At 41.3% G+C, this 25,845-nt stretch overlaps 1 protein-coding gene across 3 annotated transcripts in view; it reads left to right on the forward strand.

The window, feature by feature from the left end:
- Positions 1-25,845, forward strand: part of swt1 (SWT1 RNA endoribonuclease homolog) — a 71,397-nt gene that overhangs the window by 30,854 nt on the left and 14,698 nt on the right. Inside the window, exons 10-15 of one of the 3 annotated variants that reach the window (XR_010460954.1) lie at positions 10,116-10,264; positions 10,501-10,667; positions 10,824-10,970; positions 16,546-16,612; positions 16,842-16,909; positions 18,667-18,771. Coding sequence is in view for 1 of the 3 variants with exons in the window: in XM_029633279.2 (XP_029489139.2) it covers positions 10,116-10,264; positions 10,501-10,667; positions 10,824-10,970; positions 16,546-16,612; positions 16,842-16,909 (598 nt within the window). In the remaining 2 variants the exon portion in view is untranslated. The remainder of the gene's footprint in view (positions 1-10,115; positions 10,265-10,500; positions 10,668-10,823; positions 10,971-16,545; positions 16,613-16,841; positions 16,910-18,666; positions 18,772-25,845) is intronic. The other 2 variants (XR_010460955.1, XM_029633279.2) reach the window with 2 other exon arrangements.

The raw sequence follows: 25,845 nt of genomic DNA on the forward strand, positions 1-25,845 counted from the left end.
AATAACTACTGTACTGTCAGGACAAACTGGCTCTGGTTAAATAACTACTGTACTGTCAGGACAAACTGGCTCTGGTTAAATAACGACTGTACTGTCAGGACAAACTGGCTCTGGTTAAATAACTACTGTACTGTCAGGACAAACTGGCTCTGGTTAAATAACTACTGTACTGTCAGGACAAACTCTCTGGTTAAATAACTACTGTACTGTCAGGACAAACTGGCTCTGGTTAAATAACTACTGTACTGTTAGGACAAACTCTCTGGTTAAATAACTACTGTACTGTCAGGACAAACTGGCTCTGGTTAAATAACTACTGTACTGTTAGGACAAACTCTCTGGTTAAATAACTACTGTACTGTCAGGACAAACTGGCTCTGCTCTGGTTAAATAACTACTGTACTGTCAGGACAAACTGGCTCTGGTTAAATAACTACTGTACTGTCAGGACAAACTGGCTCTGGTTAAATAACTACTGTACTGTTAGGACAAACTCTCTGGTTAAATAACTACTGTACTGTCAGGACAAACTGGCTCTGGTTAAATAACTACTGTACTGTTAGGACAAACTCTCTGGTTAAATAACTACTGTACTGTCAGGACAAACTGGCTCTGGTTAAATAACTACTGTACTGTTAGGACAAACTCTCTGGTTAAATAACTACTGTACTGTCAGGACAAACTGGCTCTGGTTAAATAACTACTGTACTGTCAGGACAAACTGGCTCTGGTTAAATAACTACTGTACTGTCAGGACAAACTCTCTGGTTAAATAACTACTGTACTGTCAGGACAAACTCTCTGGTTAAATAACTACTGTACTGTCAGGACAAACTGGCTCTGGTTAAATAACTACTGTACTGTCAGGACAAACTGGCTCTGGTTAAATAACTACTGTACTGTGTCAGGACAAACTGGCTCTGGTTAAACAACTACTGTACTGTCAGGACAAACTCTCTGGTTAAACAACTACTGTACTGTCAGGACAAACTGTCTCTGGTTAAATAACTACTGTACTGTCAGGACAAACTCTCTGGTTAAATAACTACTGTACTGTCAGGACAAACTGGCTCTGGTTAAATAACTACTGTACTGTCAGGACAAACTGGCTCTGGTTAAATAACTACTGTACTGTCAGGACAAACTGGCTCTGGTTAAATAACTACTGTACTGTCAGGACAAACTGGCTCTGGTTAAATAACTACTGTACTGTCAGGACAAACTGGCTCTGGTTAAATAACTACTGTACTGTCAGGACAAACTGGCTCTGGTTAAATAACTACTGTACTGTCAGGACAAACTGGCTCTGGTTAAATAACTACTGTACTGTCAGGACAAACTGGCTCTGGTTAAATAACTACTGTACTGTCAGGACAAACTGGCTCTGGTTAAATAACTACTGTACTGTCAGGACAAACTCTCTGGTTAAATAACTACTGTACTGTCAGGACAAACTCTCTGGTTAAATAACTACTGTACTGTTAGGACAAACTGGCTCTGGTTAAATAACTACTGTACTGTCAGGACAAATTGTCTCTGGTTAAATAACTACTGTACTGTCAGGACAAACTGGCTCTGGTTAAATAACTACTGTACTGTCAGGACAAACTGGCTCTGGTTAAATAACTACTGTACTGTCAGGACAAACTCTCTGGTTAAACAACTACTGTACTGTCAGGACAAACTGTCTCTGGTTAAATAACTACTGTACTGTTAGGACAAACTCTCTGGTTAAACAACTACTGTACTGTCAGGACAAACTCTCTGGTTAAACAACTACTGTACTGTCAGGACAAACTCTCTGGTTAAACAAACTCTCTGGTTAAATAACTACTGTACTGTCAGGACAAACTGTCTCTGGTTAAATAACTACTGTACTGTTCAGGACAAACTCTCTGGTTAAACAACTACTGTACTGTCAGGACAAACTGGCTCTGGTTAAATAACTACTGTACTGTCAGGACAAACTGGCTCTGGTTAAATAACTACTGTACTGTCAGGACAAACTGGCTCTGGTTAAATAACTACTGTACTGTCAGGACAAACTGGCTCTGGTTAAATAACTACTGTACTGTCAGGACAAACTGGCTCTGGTTAAATAACTACTGTACTGTCAGGACAAACTGGCTCTGGTTAAATAACTACTGTACTGTCAGGACAAACTGGCTCTGGTTAAATAACTACTGTACTGTCAGGACAAACTGGCTCTGGTTAAATAACTACTGTACTGTCAGGACAAACTGGCTCTGGTTAAATAACTACTGTACTGTCAGGACAAACTCTCTGGTTAAATAACTACTGTACTGTCAGGACAAACTCTCTGGTTAAATAACTACTGTACTGTTAGGACAAACTGGCTCTGGTTAAATAACTACTGTACTGTCAGGACAAATTGTCTCTGGTTAAATAACTACTGTACTGTCAGGACAAACTGGCTCTGGTTAAATAACTACTGTACTGTTAGGACAAACTCTCTGGTTAAACAACTACTGTACTGTCAGGACAAACTCTCTGGTTAAACAACTACTGTACTGTCAGGACAAACTGTCTCTGGTTAAATAACTACTGTACTGTTAGGACAAACTCTCTGGTTAAACAACTACTGTACTGTCAGGACAAACTGGCTCTGGTTAAATAACTACTGTACTGTCAGGACAAACTGGCTCTGGTTAAATAACGACTGTACTGTCAGGACAAACTGGCTCTGGTTAAATAACTACTGTACTGTCAGGACAAACTCTCTGGTTAAATAACTACTGTACTGTTAGGACAAACTGGCTCTGGTTAAATAACTACTGTACTGTCAGGACAAATTGTCTCTGGTTAAATAACTACTGTACTGTTAGGACAAACTCTCTGGTTAAACAACTACTGTATTGTCAGGACAAACTCTCTGGTTAAACAACTACTGTACTGTCAGGACAAACTGTCTCTGGTTAAATAACTACTGTACTGTTAGGACAAACTCTCTGGTTAAACAACTACTGTACTGTCAGGACAAACTGGCTCTGGTTAAATAACTACTGTACTGTCAGGACAAACTGGCTCTGGTTAAATAACTACTGTACTGTCAGGACAAACTCTCTGGTTAAACAACTACTGTACTGTCAGGACAAACTGGCTCTGGTTAAATAACTACTGTACTGTCAGGACAAACTGGCTCTGGTTAAATAACTACTGTACTGTCAGGACAAACTCTCTGGTTAAATAACTACTGTACTGTCAGGACAAACTGGCTCTGGTTAAATAACTACTGTACTGTCAGGACAAACTCTCTGGTTAAATAACTACTGTACTGTCAGGACAAACTCTCTGGTTAAATAACTACTGTACTGTCAGGACAAACTCTCTGGTTAAACAACTACTGTACTGTCAGGACAAACTGGCTCTGGTTAAATAACTACTGTACTGTCAGGACAAACTCTCTGGTTAAATAACTACTGTACTGTCAGGACAAACTCTCTGGTTAAATAACTACTGTACTGTTAGGACAAACTGGCTCTGGTTAAATAACTACTGTACTGTCAGGACAAACTGTCTCTGGTTAAATAACTACTGTACTGTTAGGACAAACTCTCTGGTTAAATAACTACTGTACTGTTAGGACAAACTATCTGGTTAAATAACTACTGTACTGTCAGGACAAACTGGCTCTGGTTAAATAACTACTGTACTGTCAGGACAAACTCTCTGGTTAAATAACTACTGTACTGTCAGGACAAACTGGCTCTGGTTAAATAACTACTGTACTGTCAGGACAAACTGGCTCTGGTTAAATAACTACTGTACTGTCAGGACAAACTGGCTCTGGTTAAATAACTACTGTACTGTCAGGACAAACTCTCTGGTTAAATAACTACTGTACTGTCAGGACAAACTGTCTCTGGTTAAATAACTACTGTACTGTTAGGACAAACTCTCTGGTTAAACAACTACTGTACTGTCAGGACAAACTCTCTGGTTAAACAACTACTGTACTGTCAGGACAAACTCTCTGGTTAAACAACTACTGTACTGTCAGGACAAACTGTCTCTGGTTAAATAACTACTGTACTGTTAGGACAAACTCTCTGGTTAAACAACTACTGTACTGTCAGGACAAACTGGCTCTGGTTAAACAACTACTGTACTGTCAGGACAAACTGGCTCTGGTTAAATAACGACTGTACTGTCAGGACAAACTGGCTCTGGTTAAATAACTACTGTACTGTCAGGACAAACTGGCTCTGGTTAAATAACGACTGTACTGTCAGGACAAACTGGCTCTGGTTAAATAACTACTGTACTGTCAGGACAAACTGGCTCTGGTTAAATAACTACTGTACTGTCAGGACAAACTGGCTCTGGTTAAATAACTACTGTACTGTCAGGACAAACTGGCTCTGGTTAAATAACGACTGTACTGTCAGGACAAACTGGCTCTGGTTAAATAACTACTGTACTGTCAGGACAAACTCTCTGGTTAAATAACTACTGTACTGTCAGGACAAACTCTCTGGTTAAATAACTACTGTACTGTTAGGACAAACTGGCTCTGGTTAAATAACTACTGTACTGTCAGGACAAATTGTCTCTGGTTAAATAACTACTGTACTGTCAGGACAAACTGGCTCTGGTTAAATAACTACTGTACTGTTAGGACAAACTCTCTGGTTAAACAACTACTGTACTGTCAGGACAAACTCTCTGGTTAAACAACTACTGTACTGTCAGGACAAACTGTCTCTGGTTAAATAACTACTGTACTGTTAGGACAAACTCTCTGGTTAAACAACTACTGTACTGTCAGGACAAACTGGCTCTGGTTAAATAACTACTGTACTGTCAGGACAAACTGGCTCTGGTTAAATAACTACTGTACTGTCAGGACAAACTGGCTCTGGTTAAATAACTACTGTACTGTCAGGACAAACTCTCTGGTTAAATAACTACTGTACTGTCAGGACAAACTGGCTCTGGTTAAATAACTACTGTACTGTCAGGACAAACTGTCTCTGGTTAAATAACTACTGTACTGTTAGGACAAACTCTCTGGTTAAACAACTACTGTATTGTCAGGACAAACTCTCTGGTTAAACAACTACTGTACTGTCAGGACAAACTGTCTCTGGTTAAATAACTACTGTACTGTTAGGACAAACTCTCTGGTTAAACAACTACTGTACTGTCAGGACAAACTGGCTCTGGTTAAATAACTACTGTACTGTCAGGACAAACTGGCTCTGGTTAAATAACTACTGTACTGTCAGGACAAACTCTCTGGTTAAATAACTACTGTACTGTCAGGACAAACTGGCTCTGGTTAAATAACTACTGTACTGTCAGGACAAACTCTCTGGTTAAATAACTACTGTACTGTCAGGACAAACTCTCTGGTTAAATAACTACTGTACTGTCAGGACAAACTGGCTCTGGTTAAATAACTACTGTACTGTCAGGACAAACTCTCTGGTTAAATAACTACTGTACTGTCAGGACAAACTCTCTGGTTAAATAACTACTGTACTGTCAGGACAAACTCTCTGGTTAAACAACTACTGTACTGTCAGGACAAACTGGCTCTGGTTAAATAACTACTGTACTGTCAGGACAAACTCTCTGGTTAAATAACTACTGTACTGTCAGGACAAACTGGCTCTGGTTAAATAACTACTGTACTGTTAGGACAAACTGGCTCTGGTTAAATAACTACTGTACTGTCAGGACAAATTGTCTCTGGTTAAATAACTACTGTACTGTTAGGACAAACTCTCTGGTTAAACAACTACTGTATTGTCAGGACAAACTCTCTGGTTAAACAACTACTGTACTGTCAGGACAAACTGTCTCTGGTTAAATAACTACTGTACTGTTAGGACAAACTCTCTGGTTAAACAACTACTGTACTGTCAGGACAAACTGGCTCTGGTTAAATAACTACTGTACTGTCAGGACAAACTGGCTCTGGTTAAATAACTACTGTACTGTCAGGACAAACTGGCTCTGGTTAAATAACTACTGTACTGTCAGGACAAACTCTCTGGTTAAACAACTACTGTACTGTCAGGACAAACTGGCTCTGGTTAAATAACTACTGTACTGTCAGGACAAACTCTCTGGTTAAATAACTACTGTACTGTCAGGACAAACTCTCTGGTTAAATAACTACTGTACTGTCAGGACAAACTCTCTGGTTAAATAACTACTGTACTGTTAGGACAAACTGGCTCTGGTTAAATAACTACTGTACTGTCAGGACAAATTGTCTCTGGTTAAATAACTACTGTACTGTTAGGACAAACTCTCTGGTTAAACAACTACTGTATTGTCAGGACAAACTCTCTGGTTAAATAACTACTGTACTGTCAGGACAAACTCTCTGGTTAAATAACTACTGTACTGTCAGGACAAACTCTCTGGTTAAATAACTACTGTACTGTCAGGACAAACTCTCTGGTTAAATAACTACTGTACTGTCAGGACAAACTCTCTGGTTAAACAACTACTGTACTGTCAGGACAAACTGGCTCTGGTTAAATAACTACTGTACTGTCAGGACAAACTCTCTGGTTAAATAACTACTGTACTGTCAGGACAAACTGGCTCTGGTTAAATAACTACTGTACTGTCAGGACAAACTGGCTCTGGTTAAATAACTACTGTACTGTCAGGACAAACTGTCTCTGGTTAAATAACTACTGTACTGTTAGGACAAACTCTCTGGTTAAACAACTACTGTATTGTCAGGACAAACTCTCTGGTTAAATAACTACTGTACTGTCAGGACAAACTCTCTGGTTAAATAACTACTGTACTGTCAGGACAAACTCTCTGGTTAAATAACTACTGTACTGTCAGGACAAACTCTCTGGTTAAATAACTACTGTACTGTCAGGACAAACTGGCTCTGGTTAAATAACTACTGTACTGTCAGGACAAACTGGCTCTGGTTAAATAACTACTGTACTGTCAGGACAAACTCTCTGGTTAAATAACTACTGTACTGTCAGGACAAACTCTCTGGTTAAATAACTACTGTACTGTTAGGACAAACTGGCTCTGGTTAAATAACTACTGTACTGTCAGGACAAATTGTCTCTGGTTAAATAACTACTGTACTGTTAGGACAAACTCTCTGGTTAAACAACCACTGTACTGTCAGGACAAACTGTCTCTGGTTAAATAACTACTGTACTGTCAGGACAAACTCTCTGGTTAAACAACTACTGTACTGTCAGGACAAACTGTCTCTGGTTAAATAACTACTGTACTGTCAGGACAAACTCTCTGGTTAAACAACTACTGTACTGTCAGGACAAACTGTCTCTGGTTAAATAACTACTGTACTGTTAGGACAAACTCTCTGGTTAAACAACTACTGTACTGTCAGGACAAACTGGCTCTGGTTAAATAACTACTGTACTGTTAGGACAAACTGGCTCTGGTTAAATAACTACTGTACTGTCAGGACAAATTGTCTCTGGTTAAATAACTACTGTACTGTTAGGACAAACTCTCTGGTTAAACAACCACTGTACTGTCAGGACAAACTGTCTCTGGTTAAATAACTACTGTACTGTTAGGACAAACTGGCTCTGGTTAAATAACTACTGTACTGTCAGGACAAATTGTCTCTGGTTAAATAACTACTGTACTGTTAGGACAAACTCTCTGGTTAAACAACCACTGTACTGTCAGGACAAACTGTCTCTGGTTAAATAACTACTGTACTGTCAGGACAAACTCTCTGGTTAAACAACTACTGTACTGTCAGGACAAACTGTCTCTGGTTAAATAACTACTGTACTGTCAGGACAAACTCTCTGGTTAAACAACTACTGTACTGTCAGGACAAACTGTCTCTGGTTAAATAACTACTGTACTGTTAGGACAAACTCTCTGGTTAAACAACTACTGTACTGTCAGGACAAACTGTCTCTGGTTAAATAACTACTGTACTGTTAGGACAAACTCTCTGGTTAAACAACTACTGTACTGTCAGGACAAACTGGCTCTGGTTAAATAACTACTGTACTGTCAGGACAAACTGGCTCTGGTTAAATAACTACTGTACTGTCAGGACAAACTGGCTCTGGTTAAATAACTACTGTACTGTCAGGACAAACTCTCTGGTTAAACAACTACTGTACTGTCAGGACAAACTGGCTCTGGTTAAATAACTACTGTACTGTCAGGACAAACTCTCTGGTTAAATAACTACTGTACTGTCAGGACAAACTCTCTGGTTAAATAACTACTGTACTGTCAGGACAAACTCTCTGGTTAAATAACTACTGTACTGTTAGGACAAACTGGCTCTGGTTAAATAACTACTGTACTGTCAGGACAAATTGTCTCTGGTTAAATAACTACTGTACTGTTAGGACAAACTCTCTGGTTAAACAACTACTGTATTGTCAGGACAAACTCTCTGGTTAAATAACTACTGTACTGTCAGGACAAACTCTCTGGTTAAACAACTACTGTACTGTCAGGACAAACTGGCTCTGGTTAAATAACTACTGTACTGTCAGGACAAACTCTCTGGTTAAATAACTACTGTACTGTCAGGACAAACTCTCTGGTTAAATAACTACTGTACTGTCAGGACAAACTCTCTGGTTAAATAACTACTGTACTGTCAGGACAAACTCTCTGGTTAAACAACTACTGTACTGTCAGGACAAACTGGCTCTGGTTAAATAACTACTGTACTGTCAGGACAAACTCTCTGGTTAAATAACTACTGTACTGTCAGGACAAACTCTCTGGTTAAATAACTACTGTACTGTTAGGACAAACTGGCTCTGGTTAAATAACTACTGTACTGTCAGGACAAATTGTCTCTGGTTAAATAACTACTGTACTGTTAGGACAAACTCTCTGGTTAAACAACCACTGTACTGTCAGGACAAACTGTCTCTGGTTAAATAACTACTGTACTGTCAGGACAAACTCTCTGGTTAAACAACTACTGTACTGTCAGGACAAACTGTCTCTGGTTAAATAACTACTGTACTGTCAGGACAAACTCTCTGGTTAAACAACTACTGTACTGTCAGGACAAACTGTCTCTGGTTAAATAACTACTGTACTGTTAGGACAAACTCTCTGGTTAAACAACTACTGTACTGTCAGGACAAACTGGCTCTGGTTAAATAACTACTGTACTGTCAGGACAAACTGGCTCTGGTTAAATAACTACTGTACTGTCAGGACAAACTGGCTCTGGTTAAATAACTACTGTACTGTCAGGACAAACTCTCTGGTTAAACAACTACTGTACTGTCAGGACAAACTGGCTCTGGTTAAATAACTACTGTACTGTCAGGACAAACTCTCTGGTTAAATAACTACTGTACTGTCAGGACAAACTCTCTGGTTAAATAACTACTGTACTGTCAGGACAAACTGGCTCTGGTTAAATAACTACTGTACTGTCAGGACAAACTCTCTGGTTAAATAACTACTGTACTGTCAGGACAAACTCTCTGGTTAAATAACTACTGTACTGTTAGGACAAACTGGCTCTGGTTAAATAACTACTGTACTGTCAGGACAAACTGTCTCTGGTTAAATAACTACTGTACTGTTAGGACAAACTCTCTGGTTAAACAACTACTGTATTGTCAGGACAAACTCTCTGGTTAAACAACTACTGTACTGTCAGGACAAACTGTCTCTGGTTAAATAACTACTGTACTGTTAGGACAAACTCTCTGGTTAAACAACTACTGTACTGTCAGGACAAACTGGCTCTGGTTAAATAACTACTGTACTGCCAGGACAAACTGGCTCTGGTTAAATAACTACTGTACTGTCAGGACAAACTCTCTGGTTAAATAACTACTGTACTGTCAGGACAAACTGGCTCTGGTTAAATAACTACTGTACTGTCAGGACAAACTGGCTCTGGTTAAATAACTACTGTACTGTCAGGACAAACTGGCTCTGGTTAAATAACTACTGTACTGTCAGGACAAACTGGCTCTGGTTAAATAACTACTGTACTGTCAGGACAAACTGTGGGGTTGCTTACAATTGGCTTCTGTGTTTCTCATTGACGTATGTGCGTGCGTGACTACATGTGATCGTGTGTGTGTGTGTGTGTACTCTGACGTTCTGTCTCTCCTTAGGTAAATCAGTAGAGCGTAGCTCTACAGTGCTGGCTCTGTATGAGGCTAGAGAGCTGCTGCAGGCCTTCGGCTGCAGGTCAGACTACGATGGGCGTGTCCAACCAGCCCTCGCCTCCCTGAACACCCTGCTGCAGAGGATACTCCCTCAGGTACGCTGCCTGGAGCTCATTCAGCACTGCAACGTCACACGGTGGAAAATCCCTTTTCTTTATGTTTTGGACCCAAGTTGTCCAAAGTTGTTCAAACTTATTTGTATAGTATTCTTGTGTTTCTTAAAATCTTTTACAGTTTTACCGTTGAGCTCTCGTCTAAAGAGACATTCCAATGTTTGTGCTTGTTTACAAATGGCAAATAAATTTAACTTAAAGTTGATCTTGGTATGTAGCCAGAGAAAGCCGCAGAGGAGACCCACACCAGTGACGGTGACACTCTCATGGCGGAGGAGGAGGAGGAGGAGGAGAAGGAGGAGAAACAGACCACGCCTGCTCGAGTGTCACACCAGGAAGTGTGGGTGATGTTTGAGAACATCTGGAACAATGTGTGTGGGATCAGGTGAGCAGATGATACGGAGTTCATGTTTAGGACCTGTGGAGATGAGCCCATAGTTGGGAAGGCAGGGTCCTAAATACTAGTATTTCTAACATGCATTCTAAAGACTGTGCCTGTTAAAAGGTATGTTAGTATAAGAGGTCATTGTGCTTTGTTCAGCTCTGCTGTTTTCGTCGCTCTCCGCTTTGACCCGGGCGCCATAGAAACCAACCAGCCAGTAGAGGGTCCTCCCCTTCCCCAGGACGCCGTCTCCTGTCTGCACAGACTATCTACTGCTGTCAGACAACTGCTACATGCCTTTACCAGGTCAGTTATACCATACTGTACTCCCTCCATTCTGACAGTACAGTAGTTCTCTCCTGTCTGTCTGCACAAACTATCCACTGCTGTCAGACAACTGCTACATGCCTTTACCAGGTGAGATACCTGACATATCTCTCACCTTAAACACCTGCAAACCTTGTAACTCTTAGGACCAGGACTGGTGACCACTACCACCCCAAACTTAGCCTTACCATATTCAATGACGCTGAATCACCCACCTGTTCCAGACTAAGGATGTGTTTGAAGGAGCGATTGCATATTGCCCAGAAATGGGACAAGCGTGATGTCGTCACAGTAGAGCTCCTGTCTTGACTTGTCCGTCTGGTGTCACACTCTCCTCTCTGCTAGACTCACTGCCATTCAGGCCAGGGGAAGATAATAGCGAGGCTGCAGACAATCGGCAATCAGTAACACTTTCACATTACGTCACTGACGGTTGCTATGGTGATGACGTTATTTAAAAAAGCAGCGGTCACATCCCAGCAGTCACGGGGTCACTGAAATCGTTCATGTTATGGTTGATGGCTCATTGTGATGTTTCTATTCGTTCTAAAGAGTGACTTTCTCCCGGACAGCCAAATGTCCTCGCCTTGTTTTCCACTACATTGGCTAGCTTCTCCTTCATCAAGAATTGGGGAATAGGATTGAAAGTAATGCATGCTGCTGTGCACACAGCCTTTAACGGGGGTCTGGTTTGGTTGGTGTATGGTGTCCCCTCAGTCAGGAACGCTGTGACATTTGTCTCTTTCAACAGTAACTATGAACATTCTGCCTCATTGTAGTTTCAGTTTGAACCCAACCAGTGGTGTGTTCATGAATTTAACCTTTATTTAACTCGGGTCAGCTTTCTCCATTTTAAATCTTTCCTTAACGTTAGAATTATTTCACAATACTGATGACGGATCAGCTCCTAGAGCGATATTGTCACCCATGGCTGCAAATATTGATGTGGCTTATTGTAATTCTTACCCTGTAATAATGCACTGAATCAATATTTGGAACATCGTTACACACGTTAGGCTACACATCAACAAATATATTGAGGCAAAAATCACAAATAGCATTATTATACATCTTTTTTTTAAACTAAATTCAATGAACATAACATTTATTTCAATATCATTGAAATAATATAGGCCTATGTAGTCTATACTCTAGGTAGGCTGTTTATCTTTCAATGCAGTCATCTTTTAATTTGAAGCATCTGTTTATCCTTCGCTTGTTTGTAACGATTGCAAAGACATTGGCAACTTTGTATTTGTAATCAACTTCGTTGTCGGTGGTCAAAAATGGGGCTCTTGCTGTGACTGTATTACCAGTGGTCATGAAGGCAGTCAAATTCCATGTGATTGTTTAGCCACGGTAGTTAGGCTTCTCCAAGCTCTGATGCAGGTTGCTGGTCATTAGTTTGCTAACTGCCTGGTACTCGGGACTCTATTGTCCCTCTAATCACTCTGACATCAATGCAAATGTAATTGAAATTCGAATCAAACACTTCATGAGTGCCCATGAGCTCATGTTGCGCAACATTTCTATAGGCTATGCAATTGCATGAGAAAATAGTGATGGCCTCTAATAAAAATAGGAGGCAGCATAGGCTTTCTATAGGCTAGGCCTACTATATTTAATTCTGAACTTTCCTAATATTAAGCATTGCTTATATTTATAACAGGAGTATAGCCTACCTGACTGGCATGAAAATGAACCATGAGAAAAGCGTCCTCCATCCGTTATTTAAGTGTATAGATGACATGTATTTTTCCCCTGGCCCTGTTTCGATACAGGTGCATGATAATTGTTCATTCTAAATATAAAAAAATTGACACATATATTATTTATTATGTGTAAAGACAAGATTAATTCAAGAATAGTCTGATTGGTGTCAATATTATCCTATCGCTTTGAATGATATATTATCAATTGTGAATGATGCCCAGCTTGAAGGCATAAACAATGCCATTTTTTTGCGAAATGTTTTAATCATAGTCGCACACCTCATGTAGCCTTGCCCATAGGCCTATATGTTTTGATAAGGTTTATATCACAATTTGTGGCCAAATAACGTCTTAAAATGAAGCGCATTATAGCATATAGAAGCAGCGTGTGAGTTTCAAGTTTGGGGAAGATCAATCTTCACCATTATAATGCACCTTTTTATAATAAAAACATTACATACATAATCGCATTTGCGGTCACTTTTGATAATGGTGTTTTCCCGCTAATGGAACATTTGCACTTATAGCTTACTGCCATGTGCGCTTATAATGTGAAGAAATAGCCTAGTAGTTTATCACATTTTAAGCTAAACGTTCTGATCAATTATGTAAAATAGTTTGTTTGATGCTAGTGGTTGTATTAGTTTGGGATCTATCGCATCCCACAACTGTCCCAGACCATGTTTGGAATATTTATTTCTCACACAGAATAGATTAGGTAAACTTTTGAACTATGGGGATAGTAGATTGACAGGCTAGTGCTTTTGCTGTTTGTTAGGCCTAATCTTGTTGGCTGTAAATGTGGATAGTTCTTTCAATATCTTCAATATGCATGCAGTTGCATCCTCAAAGTGTCTGTCTTCACTTGTAGCCTGTGAGAAATACCCGATCACGTGATGGAGAGCCATATGAGTGAGAGGTGCTTCGGAGTACGCTGCACTATGGGAGAAGGGAACAACGGCCACTGGCCACAAAAGGCATGGATCTCTTTAGGGTGCATTATGGCCGCGCAAAGGGGATGCCACCATTAAATTTGAATTGTCAAATTGTGAATGAGAGACAGGACGTGTATACAGCCTGCGCAAAAAACAAAGCAGAGCTCCTGACTTTCAAGCTATTGTTTTTTATTTTTAAACATCATTAGTCGCTTCATGCAGCCTTACAATGTATTAAAAATCAAAACATATATAGCCCAACATTTGTAGAACAACGAAAGTTACATTAACTCTAAATGAAGCATATAGTAGTACCTATTTCTTTGTTAACCGCTCAACACAGAATAGCCGCATGTGCGCACTCCCTCAAATCGTTTGGAGAAAATATCCTTAGCCTTTTATTCAGTTATGTTCAATTCTGTTATTCATACTATAAAATAATATAAAGTATTTGCTTCGAATTCCATGGCGTTCTTGTCTGCTAAATTAACTAGTGTAGCCCACATTAATATGGCATAGTCAGATCAGGGCCTAACATAAGGACAACTCAGAGTATGCTGTTCTGTTCTTCTGAAATAAAACTAGCTTTTCTTCATATCATGCTTCTGTAGACCTGTGTAAAATAAATAAGCACTCAGGACCTCAGACTGGGATGACGGTTCAACTTCCAACAGGACAACGACCCTAAGCTCACAGTCAAAACGATGCAGGGGTGGCTTCTGGGACAAGTCTCTGAATGTCCTTGAGTGGCTCAGCCAGAGCCCAGACTTAAACCCCATCAAACATGTCTGGAGAAACCTGAAAACAGCTGTGCAACTATGCTCCCCATCCAACCTGACAGAGCTTGAGAGGATCTGCAAAGAAAAATGGAAGAAACTCCCTGGATGCAGGTGTGCCAAGCTTGTAGAGTCATACCCAAGAAGACTCGATGCTGTAATCGCTGCCAAAGGTGCTTCAATAAAGTACTTGCGTGTAACAAAATGTGGAAAAAGTCAAGGTGTCTGAATACTTTCCGAATGCACCGTACGTGCACATCGGTGTGTTCAGTGGCTCTTTTAAGATGCTTTTGGGAAACAAGGCCCAGATTGGTGTTTTAGAGCTCATTAATCATTACATTTGTCTAACACCTCACTCAAACTCTCATTAGCACACTCAGCCTACTGTACATTACAGTTGTAATATATCAGAATATTATAAGTTATTCACATTATGTTCTAATAATACAGTGTATTTTATTACTATAGTTTTTGTATAACTTCGAACACAATGAGGCATCTATCACGTCTTCCAGGATGCCTCTTCACTACCTACCCAAACACCACTTCACTACCTACCCAAACACCACTTCACTACCTACCCAAACACCTCTTCACTACCTACCCAAACACCACTTCACTACCTACCTAAACACCTCTTCACCACCTACCTAAACACCTCTTCACTACCTACCTAAACACCTCTTCACTAAACACCTCTTCACTACCTACCTAAACACCTCTTCACTACCTACCTAAACACCTCTTCACTACCTACCTAAACACCTCTTCACTACCTACCTAAACACCTCTTCACTACCTACCTAAACACCTCTTCACTACCTACCTAAACACCTCTTCACTACCTACCTAAACACCTCTTCACTACCTACCTAAACACCACTTCACTACCTACCTAAACACCTCTTCACCACCTACCTAAACACCTCTTCACCACCTACCTAAACACCTCTTCACCACCTACCTAAACACCTCTTCACCACCTACCTAAACACCTCTTCACTACCTACCTAAACACCTCTTCACTACCTACCTACCTAAACACCTCTTCACTACCTACCTACCTAAACACCTCTTCACTACCTACCTACCTAAACACCTCTTCACTACCTACCTAAACACCTCTTCACTACCTACCTAAACACCTCTTCACTACCTACCTAAACACCTCTTCACTACCTACCTAAACACCACTTCACTACCTACCTAAACACCTCTTCACTACCTACCCAAACACCTCTTCATCACCTACCTGATTTCTGAATACAGATCAGGGCCCAATTTCCCAAAAGCATGTTAAGGCTTAGTTCATTGTTAGAACCGTGTGTTTGTGATGTAGTTCCAGTTTGTTCAGGGCCCTCTGAGTGATGATGTTGATTTGAATAAAGTCCATGGTATTTCTGTACTGTACACATTAGGCAGAACAGGTGGTTGGTTAGAAATGGAACAGACAAGCCCAAAAAAGATGACTTTCATGTATGCCCATCTGTAGGAAGTTTGGATGAGGTGTGTATGTTGAAGCTGCTCCTATGTGGTTACCTAGGAGACAGACCGACAGTAGCTCTTACAGTAGCTAGCAGTGACGCATCATCACAGCCCATAACCCCCCAAGTCCCTGCCGGGCGAAAATATGTATAATGCAGACAGATTTAGCCTGCTGAAATGACTTTCCTTCCTCTCCCTCCACCATCTCTCTCTCTCTCAATTCAAAAGATGCTGTATTGGCATGGGAAACATGTTTACGTTTCCAAAGCAAGTGAAATACACAAACAAAAGGGAAATAAACCATAAAACATATACAGTAAACATTACAACAGTTTTAAAAGAATATAGACATTTCAAATTTTATATTATTGTTAATGTCGTAACAATGTGCAAATAGTTGAAGTTCAAAAGGGAAAATAAATAAAGAGAAAGATATAGGTTGTATTTAGAATGTTTTTTTGTGCTCCACTGGCAACCTTTCTCTCTCCATTCTCTCTCTCTCTCTCCATATTTACACTATACAGTCTAGAAGTATTTGAATTACCCCTTCTATCACTTAATTTTCCCTAGTTCATTTCCTCTGTTACTTACTTAATGACAGTGTGTGGTGTGTCCCTCCACTAATCAGACCCTGGCTGTTTTGTAGGGTTCTGTCAACAGACAGCTGTCTAGAAGATGCCCAGGCTCTCCTCTCCTTCATCCATTCCAGTGAGGTTAGTATTTCTAACTCCTAGTAACCTCTGTCCGGTGGTCACACCTCATCTGAGATCATTCATGTTTCATCTTCCAGCTCCCAGTTTTTTGGTAGGGTGAATGAAGGTTTGTCATCCACATGGACATTGTAGGATTAATTCATTCTAAATGTTAATTGCAATGTTACATCACATGTATTGCCCAGCTGATTGGGCTGAATCTTAATACTGTAAGTGACTTGTGCTTTAGATTGCTGCCATGGAGCCCAGGTTCACTGCCAAAGACCTGTTGGACTGTCTCTCGCAGCACGAGTACAGGTGGGTGGAGACAAACATACACAACTACACTCACATACGCATAATTGGCTTTGTCACACTAATACACCTGGGAGAGTGGAGAATGACCTCCCACAATAACACCAATACACCTGGGAGAGTGGAGAATGACCTCTCACAATAACACCAATACACCTGGGAGAGTGGAGAAAGACCTCCCAGTGAGGTTAAATGTTCTAGTTAACAGGATATCCAGCGAGTAACCAGGGTAGTCTAGTCCAGTTGTTCCCAACCTTTTTTGGTCACTGTACCACAAACTGAATTTTGCTCTGCTCTGAGTACCCCTCCCTGAAGTACTCCCTCGTGTGCATTTTACCAGTCTTCTCAAGTACCCCGTTTAGCTAGGCCTAGGACCCCTGTTTGGGAACCACTGGTCTAGCCCACTCATGTGTAGTAAGTGTCTTTGATGATAGCATGCCTAGGCAGGTCTCTGACATGTAGTGCATTCAGAAAGTATTCAGACCCTTTGACTTTTTACACATTTTGTCACGTTATAGCCCTATTCTAAAATGGATTACATTGGGGTTTTTCTCATTAATCCACACATAATACCCCATAATTACTGCCAAAGCACCTTTGGCAGTAATTACAGCCTCAAGTCTTCTTGGGGATGACTCTACAAGCTTGACAGACCTGTATTTGGGGAGTTTGTCCCATTCTTCTCTGCAGATCCTCTCAAGCTCTGTCAGGTTGGATGGAGAGTGTCGCTGCACAGCTATTTTCAGGTCTCTCCAGAGATGTTCGATGGAGTTCAAGTCCGGGTTCTGGCTGGGCCACTCACGGACATTCAGAGACTTGTCCCAAAGCCACTCCTGCGTTGTCTTGGCTGTGTGCTTAGGGTCGTTGTTCTGTTGGAAGGTGAGCCTTCGCACCAGTCTGAGGTCCTGAGCGCTCTGGAGCAGGTTTTCATTAAGGATTTCTCTGTACTTTGCTCCGTTCATCTTTCCCTCAATCCTGACTAGTCTCCCAGACCCTGCCACTGAAAAACATCCCCACAGCATGATGCTGCCACCACCATGCTTCACCATAGGGATGGTGCCAGCATTCTTCCAGACGTGACACTTGGCATTCAGGCCAAGTAGTTCAATCTTGGCTTCATCAGACCAGAGAATCGTTCTCCTCATGGTCTGTGAGTCCTTTTTTTTAGGGGCCTTTTGGCAAACTCCATGCAGCTGTCAGGTCAAGGTTGTAAATGAGAACTTCTACTCAACTAGCTTAACTGGTTAAATAAAGGTGAAATAAAAAAAACTGTTTTAACCTTTACAGAGGAGTGGATTCCTTCTGGCCACTCTACCATTAAGGTAGAGTGGCCAGTGCTGCACAGATGGTTGTCCTTCTGGAAGGTTCTCCCATCTCCACAGAGGAACTCTGGAGCTCTGTCAGGGTCCATAGGGTTCTGGTCACCTCCCCGACCAAGGCCCTTTTCCCCCGATTGCTCAGTTTGACCTAGTGGCCAGCTCTAGGAAGAGTCTTGGTGGTTCCAAACTTCTTCCATTTAAGAATGATGGATGTGAATGATTTAAGAATGATGGATGTTCTTGGCACATTCAATGCTGCAGAAATATTTTGGTACCCTTCCCCAGATCTGTGCCTCGACACAATCCTGTCTCGGAGCTCTACAGACAATTCCTTCAACCCCATGACTTGGTTTTTGCTCTGACACACTGTCAACTGTGGGATCTTATATAGACCGGTGTGTGCCTTTCCAAATCATGTCCAACCAATTGAAATTTCCACAGGTGGACTTCAATCAAGTTGTAGAAACATCTCAAGGATGATCAATGGAAACAGGATGCACCTGAGCTCAATTTCGAGTCTCATAGCAAATGGCATATGTACATAAGGTATTTATTTTATTTTTTATAAATTAGCAAAACAATTCTACAAACCTTTTTTTGCTTTGCCATATATGGGGTATTGTGTGTAGATTGAGGAGGATAAAAAAAACTATTGAATCTATTTTAGAATAAGGCTGTAACGTAACAAAATGTGTCAAGGGGTCTGAATACTTTCTGAATGCAATTTAGAAATAAGAATGAATTGAATGGGCTTGGAAGCTCCAACCCTGAAAATTGACCGGTGAACTCCCAATTGCTTTCCATGGTATTTTGGAATGTTCTGTCAACTGATGCTGGGTTGCCATGGTAATGTAGAATGTTAATTCAAATGCGTGAGCCACATCATTTACATTTAAGTCATTTAGCAGACGCTCTTATCCAGAGCGACTTACAAATTGGTGCGTTCACCTTAAGACATCCAGTGGAACAGCCACTTTACAATAGTGCATCTAAATCTTTTAAGGGGGGGTGAGAAGGATTACTTTATCCTATCCTAGGTATTCCTGAAAGAGGTGGGGTTTCAGGTGTCTCCGGAAGGTGGTGATTGACTCCGCTGTCCTGGCGTCGTGAGGGAGTTTGTTCCACCATTGGGGGGCCAGAGCAGCGAACAGTTTTGACTGGGCTGCGCGGGAACTGTACTTCCTCAGTGGTAGGGAGGCGAGCAGGCCAGAGGTGGATGAACGCAGTGCCCTTGTTTGGGTGTAGGGCCTGATCAGAGCCTGGAGGTACTGAGGTGCCGTTCCCCTCACAGCTCCGTAGGCAAGCACCATGGTCTTGTAGCGGATGCGAGCTTCAACTGGAAGCCAGTGGAGAGAGCGGAGGAGCGGGGTGACGTGAGAGAACTTGGGAAGGTTGAACACCAGACGGGCTGCGGCGTTCTGGATGAGTACATCACATCAGTTAGCATCAATGTATTTTTTGAAATGTCAGTTGAGTTGACTCAACAAATCACATCACAGATTGAAAGGCACGCTTCCTGCTTTAACTTCCTGGCATGGGTACACCCAAAATGGCTGCCAGTCTACCCATTATGTCGTAGTCATTTTTATTCATAATTTTTTTCGATGGTAGCTGATGCATGGGGCTGGGAGTCTAGAGTCTAGTGGGAGTCTCTCTCTTCTAAACCACTCGGTCTCTTTCTCTCCCTCTCTCTTCTAAACCACTCTCTCTCTCTCTCTTCTAAACCACTCTCTTTCTCTCCCTCTCTCTTCTAAACCACTCTCTCTCTCTTTCTCTCCCTCTCTCTTCAAAACCACTCTCTCTCTTTCTCTCCCTCTCTCTTCTAAACCATTCTGTCTCTTTCTCTCCCTCTCTCTTCTAAACCACTCTCTCTCTTTCTCTCCCTCTCTCTTCTAAACCACTCTCTCTCTCTTTCTCTCCCTCTCTCTTCTAAACCACTCTCCCTTTCTCTCCCTCTCACTTCTAAACCACTCTCTCTCTCTTTCTCTCCCTCTCTCTTCTAAACCACTCTCTCTCTTTCTCTCTCTCTCTCTTCTAAACCACTGTCTCTTTCTCTCCCTCTCTCTTCTAAACCACTCTCTCTCTTTCTCTCCCTCTCTCTTCTAAACCACTCTCTCTCTCTTTCTCTCCCTCTCTCTTCTAAACCACTCTCTTTCTCTCCCTCTCTCTTCTAAACCACTCTCTCTCTCTTTCTCTCCCTCTCTCTTCTAAACAACTCTCTCTCTCTTTCTCTCCCTCTCTCTTCTAAACCACTCTCTCTCTTTCTCTCCCTCTCTCTTCGAAACCACTCTCTCTCTTTCTCGCCCTCTCTCTTCTAAACCTAGTTTCACCTCATTGTGACATCACAATCACCTCCCTCCCAGTGGAACTATCTCAACCCTGATTGCCATGCCTGCCATTCTAGTCGCCGTGCCAGCGACTCTTTTTCTGAAATTCTTACGACTGTAAAATGGGATTATGGCTATCTCTGATGATCTACCCAGGAAAGGGCAACAAAAAAAAGCACAATAATATATATGTTGCCTTAGAAATAAGGTTCATGAAATCAATAACTTGCTAACATCAGATAACAACATTAATAAATTAGCCATTTCTGAGACTCATTTAGATAATTCCTTTGATACAGCAGTAGCAATACAAGGATATAACATCTACAGTCGTATGAAAAAGTTTGGGCACCCCTCTGAGGCTGCATAATAATTTACTCTGTCGTCACAGAAAATGATCACAGTGGCATGCCATTCATTTTCTAATAAAAGCTGAGTACCGGGGTATTGTCCAGACAAAGATTTTTAGTGTAGCAAAATTAAGTTGAATGAAATTAAATCAGATGTGAAAAATAGGCTATGCAAAAATGTGGGCACCCTTGTCATTCTGTTGATTTGAATACCTGTAACTACTTAGCACTGATTAAATGGAACACACAATTGGTTTGGTGAGCTCATTAAGCCTTGAACTTCATAGACAAGTGCATCCAATCATGAGAAAAGGTATTTAAGGCCAATTGCAAGTTGTTGTTCTCTTTGACTCGCCTCTGAAGAGTGGCAACATGGGGGCCTCAAAACAACTCTCAAATGACCTGAAAACAAAGTTTGTTCAACATTATGGTTTAGAGGAAGGCTACAAAAAGCTATCGCAGAGATTTAAGCTGTCAGGAAGACCACAGGCACAGTTGTTGTTAAGGCCAGAAGTGGCAGGCCAAGTAAAATATCGGAAAGGCGATGGATGGTGAGAACGGTCAAAAACAGCCCACAGACCACCTCCAAAGACCTACAACATCATCTTGCTGCAGATGGTGTCACTGTGCATCGTTCAACAATTCAGCGCACTTTGCACAAGGAGAAGCTGTATGGGAGAGTGATGCGGAAGAAGCCTATTCTGCACACACGCCACAAACCGAGTCGCTTGCGGTTTGCAAACGCACATTTGGACAAGCCAGCTTCATTTTGGAATAAGGTGCTGTGGACTGATGAAACAAAGATTGAGTTATTTGGTCATAACAAGGGATGTTATGCATGGCGGAAAAAGAACACAGCGTTCCAAGAAAAACACTTGCTACCCACAGTCAAATTTGGTGGGGGTTCCATCATGCAGTGGGGCTGTGGCCGGTACTGGGATTCTTGTTAAAGTTGAGGGTCGCATGGATTCCACTCAATATCAGCAGATTCTTGGGAATAATGTTGAAGATTCAGTCACAAAGTTGAAGTTAAGCCGGGGCTGGATATTTCAACAAGACAACGACCCAAAACACTGCTCAAAATCTACCCAGGCATTTATGCAGAGGAACAAGTACAATGTTCTGGAATGGCCATCCCAGTCCCCAGACCTGAATATCATTGAGATTCTGTGGGATGATTTGAATGTCCATGCTGTCCATGTTGCCGAGCTGTCCATGCTCGGCAACCATCAAACCTAACTGAACTGGAGATGTTTTGTAAGGAGGGATGGTCCAAAATACCTTCATCCAGAATCCAGACACTCATTAGAGGCGTCTAGAGGCTGTTATTTTCGCAAAAGGAGGCTCTACTAAATATTGATGTGATTTTTCTATTTGGGTGCCCAAATTTATGCACCTGTCTAATTTTATTTTGATGCATATTGCACATTTTCTGTTAATCCAATAAACCTAATTTCACTACTGAAATATTACTGTGTACATCAGTTATTTGATAGATCAAAATTAAATTGCTGATCCAAACACCCAATTATTTATAAATGGAAATCATGGAAATTGTCAGGGGTGCCCAAACTTTTTCATACGACTGTACAAAAGAGACAGGGATGCTTATTGCTTTAATCTGAGCCTAGAGGAAAGTGTTTGTCCTCAGACCTGGATGGAAGCCAAAGTCATTCCGCTACCCAAGAATGGCAAAGCGGCATTTACTTTTTAGTGATGCACGGGTTGACTCATAACCCGTAGTCCTCACGGTTATATCCGCAGGGTGGACGGTTTTAGGGTCATTTTTAATGTTGTGTGGCTGAAGGGCGGTTGGGTTACGGGCGGGTTGAATAAACAGAAACAATAGATTAAAAGATCAATAAATGTACAGTACCAGTCAGTTACTATTTTCTACATTGTAGAATAATAGTGAAGACATCAACTATGATATAACACATATGGAATCATATAGTATCCAAAAACGTGTTCTCTAATATATTTTAGATTCCTCAAAGTAGTCACTCTTTGCCTTGATGACAGCTTTGCACACTCTTGGCATTCTCTCAACCAGCTTGGGTCAACTGACCTGCCTAGTTAAATAAAGGTAAAATAATATAAGCGCAAACCAGATGGGATGATGTATCTCTGCAGAATGCTGTGGTAGCCATGCTGGTTAAGAGTGCCTTGAATTCTAAATAAATCAGACAGTGTCACCAGCAAAGCACCATCACACCACCTCCATGCTTCTCATTGGGAACCACACATGCGGAGATCATCCGTTCACAGACACGGCGTTTGGAACCAAACATTTCTTCATGCGCAGTATCTAACAAGTGGACTCATCAGACCAAACGACAGATTTCCTCTTGTCTAATGTCCATTGCTTGTGTTTCTTGGCCCAAGCAAGTCTCTTCTTCTTATTGGTTTCCTTTTAATAGTGGTTTCTTTGCAGCAATTAGGCCTTAACGCCTGAGTCACGCAGTCTCTTCTGAACAGTTGATGTTGAGATGTATCAGTTACTTGAACTCTGAAGTATTTATTTGGGGTGAAATTTCTGAGGCTAGTAACTCTAATGAACTTATCCTCTGCAGCGGAGGTCACTCTGGGTCTTCCTTTCCTGTGGCGGTCCTCATGAGAGCCAGTTTCATCAAAGCGCTTGAGGGTTTTTGGAACTGCACTTGAAGACATTTTCAAAGTTCTTTATAAAGTAATGAAGGCCTATCGTTTCTCTTTGCTTATTTTAGCTATTTTTGCCATAATATCGACTTGGTATTTTACTAAATAGGGCTATCTTCTGTATACCACCCCTACCTTGTCACAACCCAACTGATTGGCTCAAATGCATTCAGAAGGAAAGACATTCAACAAATGAACTTTTAACAAGGCACACCTTCAAATCAAATTTTATTTGTCACACACACATGTTTATCAGATGTTATTGTGGGTGTAGCAAAATGCTTGTGCTTCTAGTGACATTTTTAGATATTACAACAAATACCTAATACACACTAAGTAAAGGATTGGAATTAAGAATATATTTTCAAAAATGGACGGGCAATGTCCGAGCAGCATAGACTGAGCTACAGTAGATAGTATAGGACACAGCATATATACATATGAGATGAGTAATGCAAGATATGTAAACATTATTAAAGTGACTAGTGTTCCTTTTATGAAAGTGGCCAATGATTTAAAGTCTGTGTATGTAGGCTGCAGACACTCTGTGCTAATGATGGCTGTTTAACAGTCTGATGGCCTTGAGATAGAAGCTGTTTTTCAGTCTCTCGGCCCCAGCTTGTACTGACCTCGCCTTCTGGATGATAGCGAGGTGGCAGGCAGTGGCTTGGGTGGTTGTTGTCCTTGATGATCTTTTTGGCCTTCCTGTGACATTGGGTGTTGTAGGAGGTTAGGCAGTTTGCCCCCGCTGATGCTTTGTGCAGACAGCACCACCCTCTAGAGAGCCCTGAAATGCATTCCAGGTGACTACCTCATGAAGCTGGTTGAGAGAATGCCAAGAGTGTGCAAAGCTGTCATCGAGGCAAAGGGTGGTTACTTTGAAGACTGTGAAATATGAAACATTTTGATTTGTTTAACACTTGTTTGGTTACCACATGAATCCATGTGTTATTTTCATAGTTTTGATGTCTTCACTATTATTCTACAATGTAGAAAATATTAAAAATAAAGAAACCCTTGAATGAGTACTTGTTCCAGCTTTTGACTGGTAATGTATATTTATTGTGCAATTTATATAGGCTACAATGAGGTTTTTCTTTCATTATTTTAGGCTATCTGGTAAGCTTAAACTTTAGAGCTTAACTGTAAGGCACTAAATAGCCTACACAGCCAATTGCCAAATAATGCTTTTGGGAACTGGCAGAAAAAGTTAACGTCAATCCACGGAGGCAAAAAGACATTGCCAAAGTTTAACTCAAGACAAATCAATGTGCCAAATACAACCGGTGTAGACCTTACAGTGAAATGCTTACTTACAATCCCTTACTCAACAATGCTTTTTTTTTTTTAAATAGGGGCCTCCCGGGTGGTGCAGTACTCTAGGGTACTGCATTTCAGCGCTAGCTGTGCCACCAGATACTCTGGGTTCGCTCCCAGGCTCTGTCGCAGCCGGCCATGACCAGGAGGTCCGTGGGGTGACGCACAATTGGCCTAGCGTCGTCCGGGTTAGGGAGGGTTTGGCCGGTAGGGATATCCTTGTCTCATCGCGCACTAGCGACTCCTGTGGCGGGCCAGGCGCAGTGCGTGCTAACCAAGGTAGCCAGGTGCACAGTGTTTCCTCCGACATATTGGTATGGCTGGCTTCGGGGTTGGAGGTGCGCTGTGTTAAGAAGCAGTGCGGCTTGGTTGGGTTGTGTTTCGGGGGACGTATGGCTTTCGACCTTCGTCTCTCGTACGGGAGTTGTAGCGATGAGACAAGATAGTAATTACTAACAATTGGATACCACGAAATTGGGGAGAAAAGGGGGTAAAAGTAACAGATAATTAAAGAGATAATTAAACAGCAGCAGTCAAATAACAAGGGGTACTGGTACAGAGTCAAGGTTAGTCGAGGTAATTGAGCTAATACAGTTGAAGTCAGAAGCTTACATACACCTTAGCCAAATACATTTAAACTCAGTTTTTCCACAATTCCTGACATTTAATCTTAGTAGAAATTCCCTGTCTTAGGTCAGTTAGGATCACCACTTTATTTTAAGAATGTGAAATGTCAGAATAATAGTAGAGTGATTTTATTTGAGCTTTTATTTCTTTCATCACATTCCCAGTGGGTCAGAAGTTTACATGCACTCAATTAGTATTTGGTAGCATTGCCTTTAAATAGTTTAACTTGGGTCAAACGTTTCGCGTTGCCTTCCACAAGCTTCCCACAATAAGTTGGGTGAATTTTGGCCCATTCCTCCTGACAGAGCTGGTGTAACTGATTCAGGTTTGTAGGCCTCTTT

The sequence above is a fragment of the Oncorhynchus nerka genome, linkage group LG24, assembly GCF_034236695.1.
Source record: "Oncorhynchus nerka isolate Pitt River linkage group LG24, Oner_Uvic_2.0, whole genome shotgun sequence".
Taxonomy (NCBI): domain Eukaryota; kingdom Metazoa; phylum Chordata; class Actinopteri; order Salmoniformes; family Salmonidae; genus Oncorhynchus; species Oncorhynchus nerka.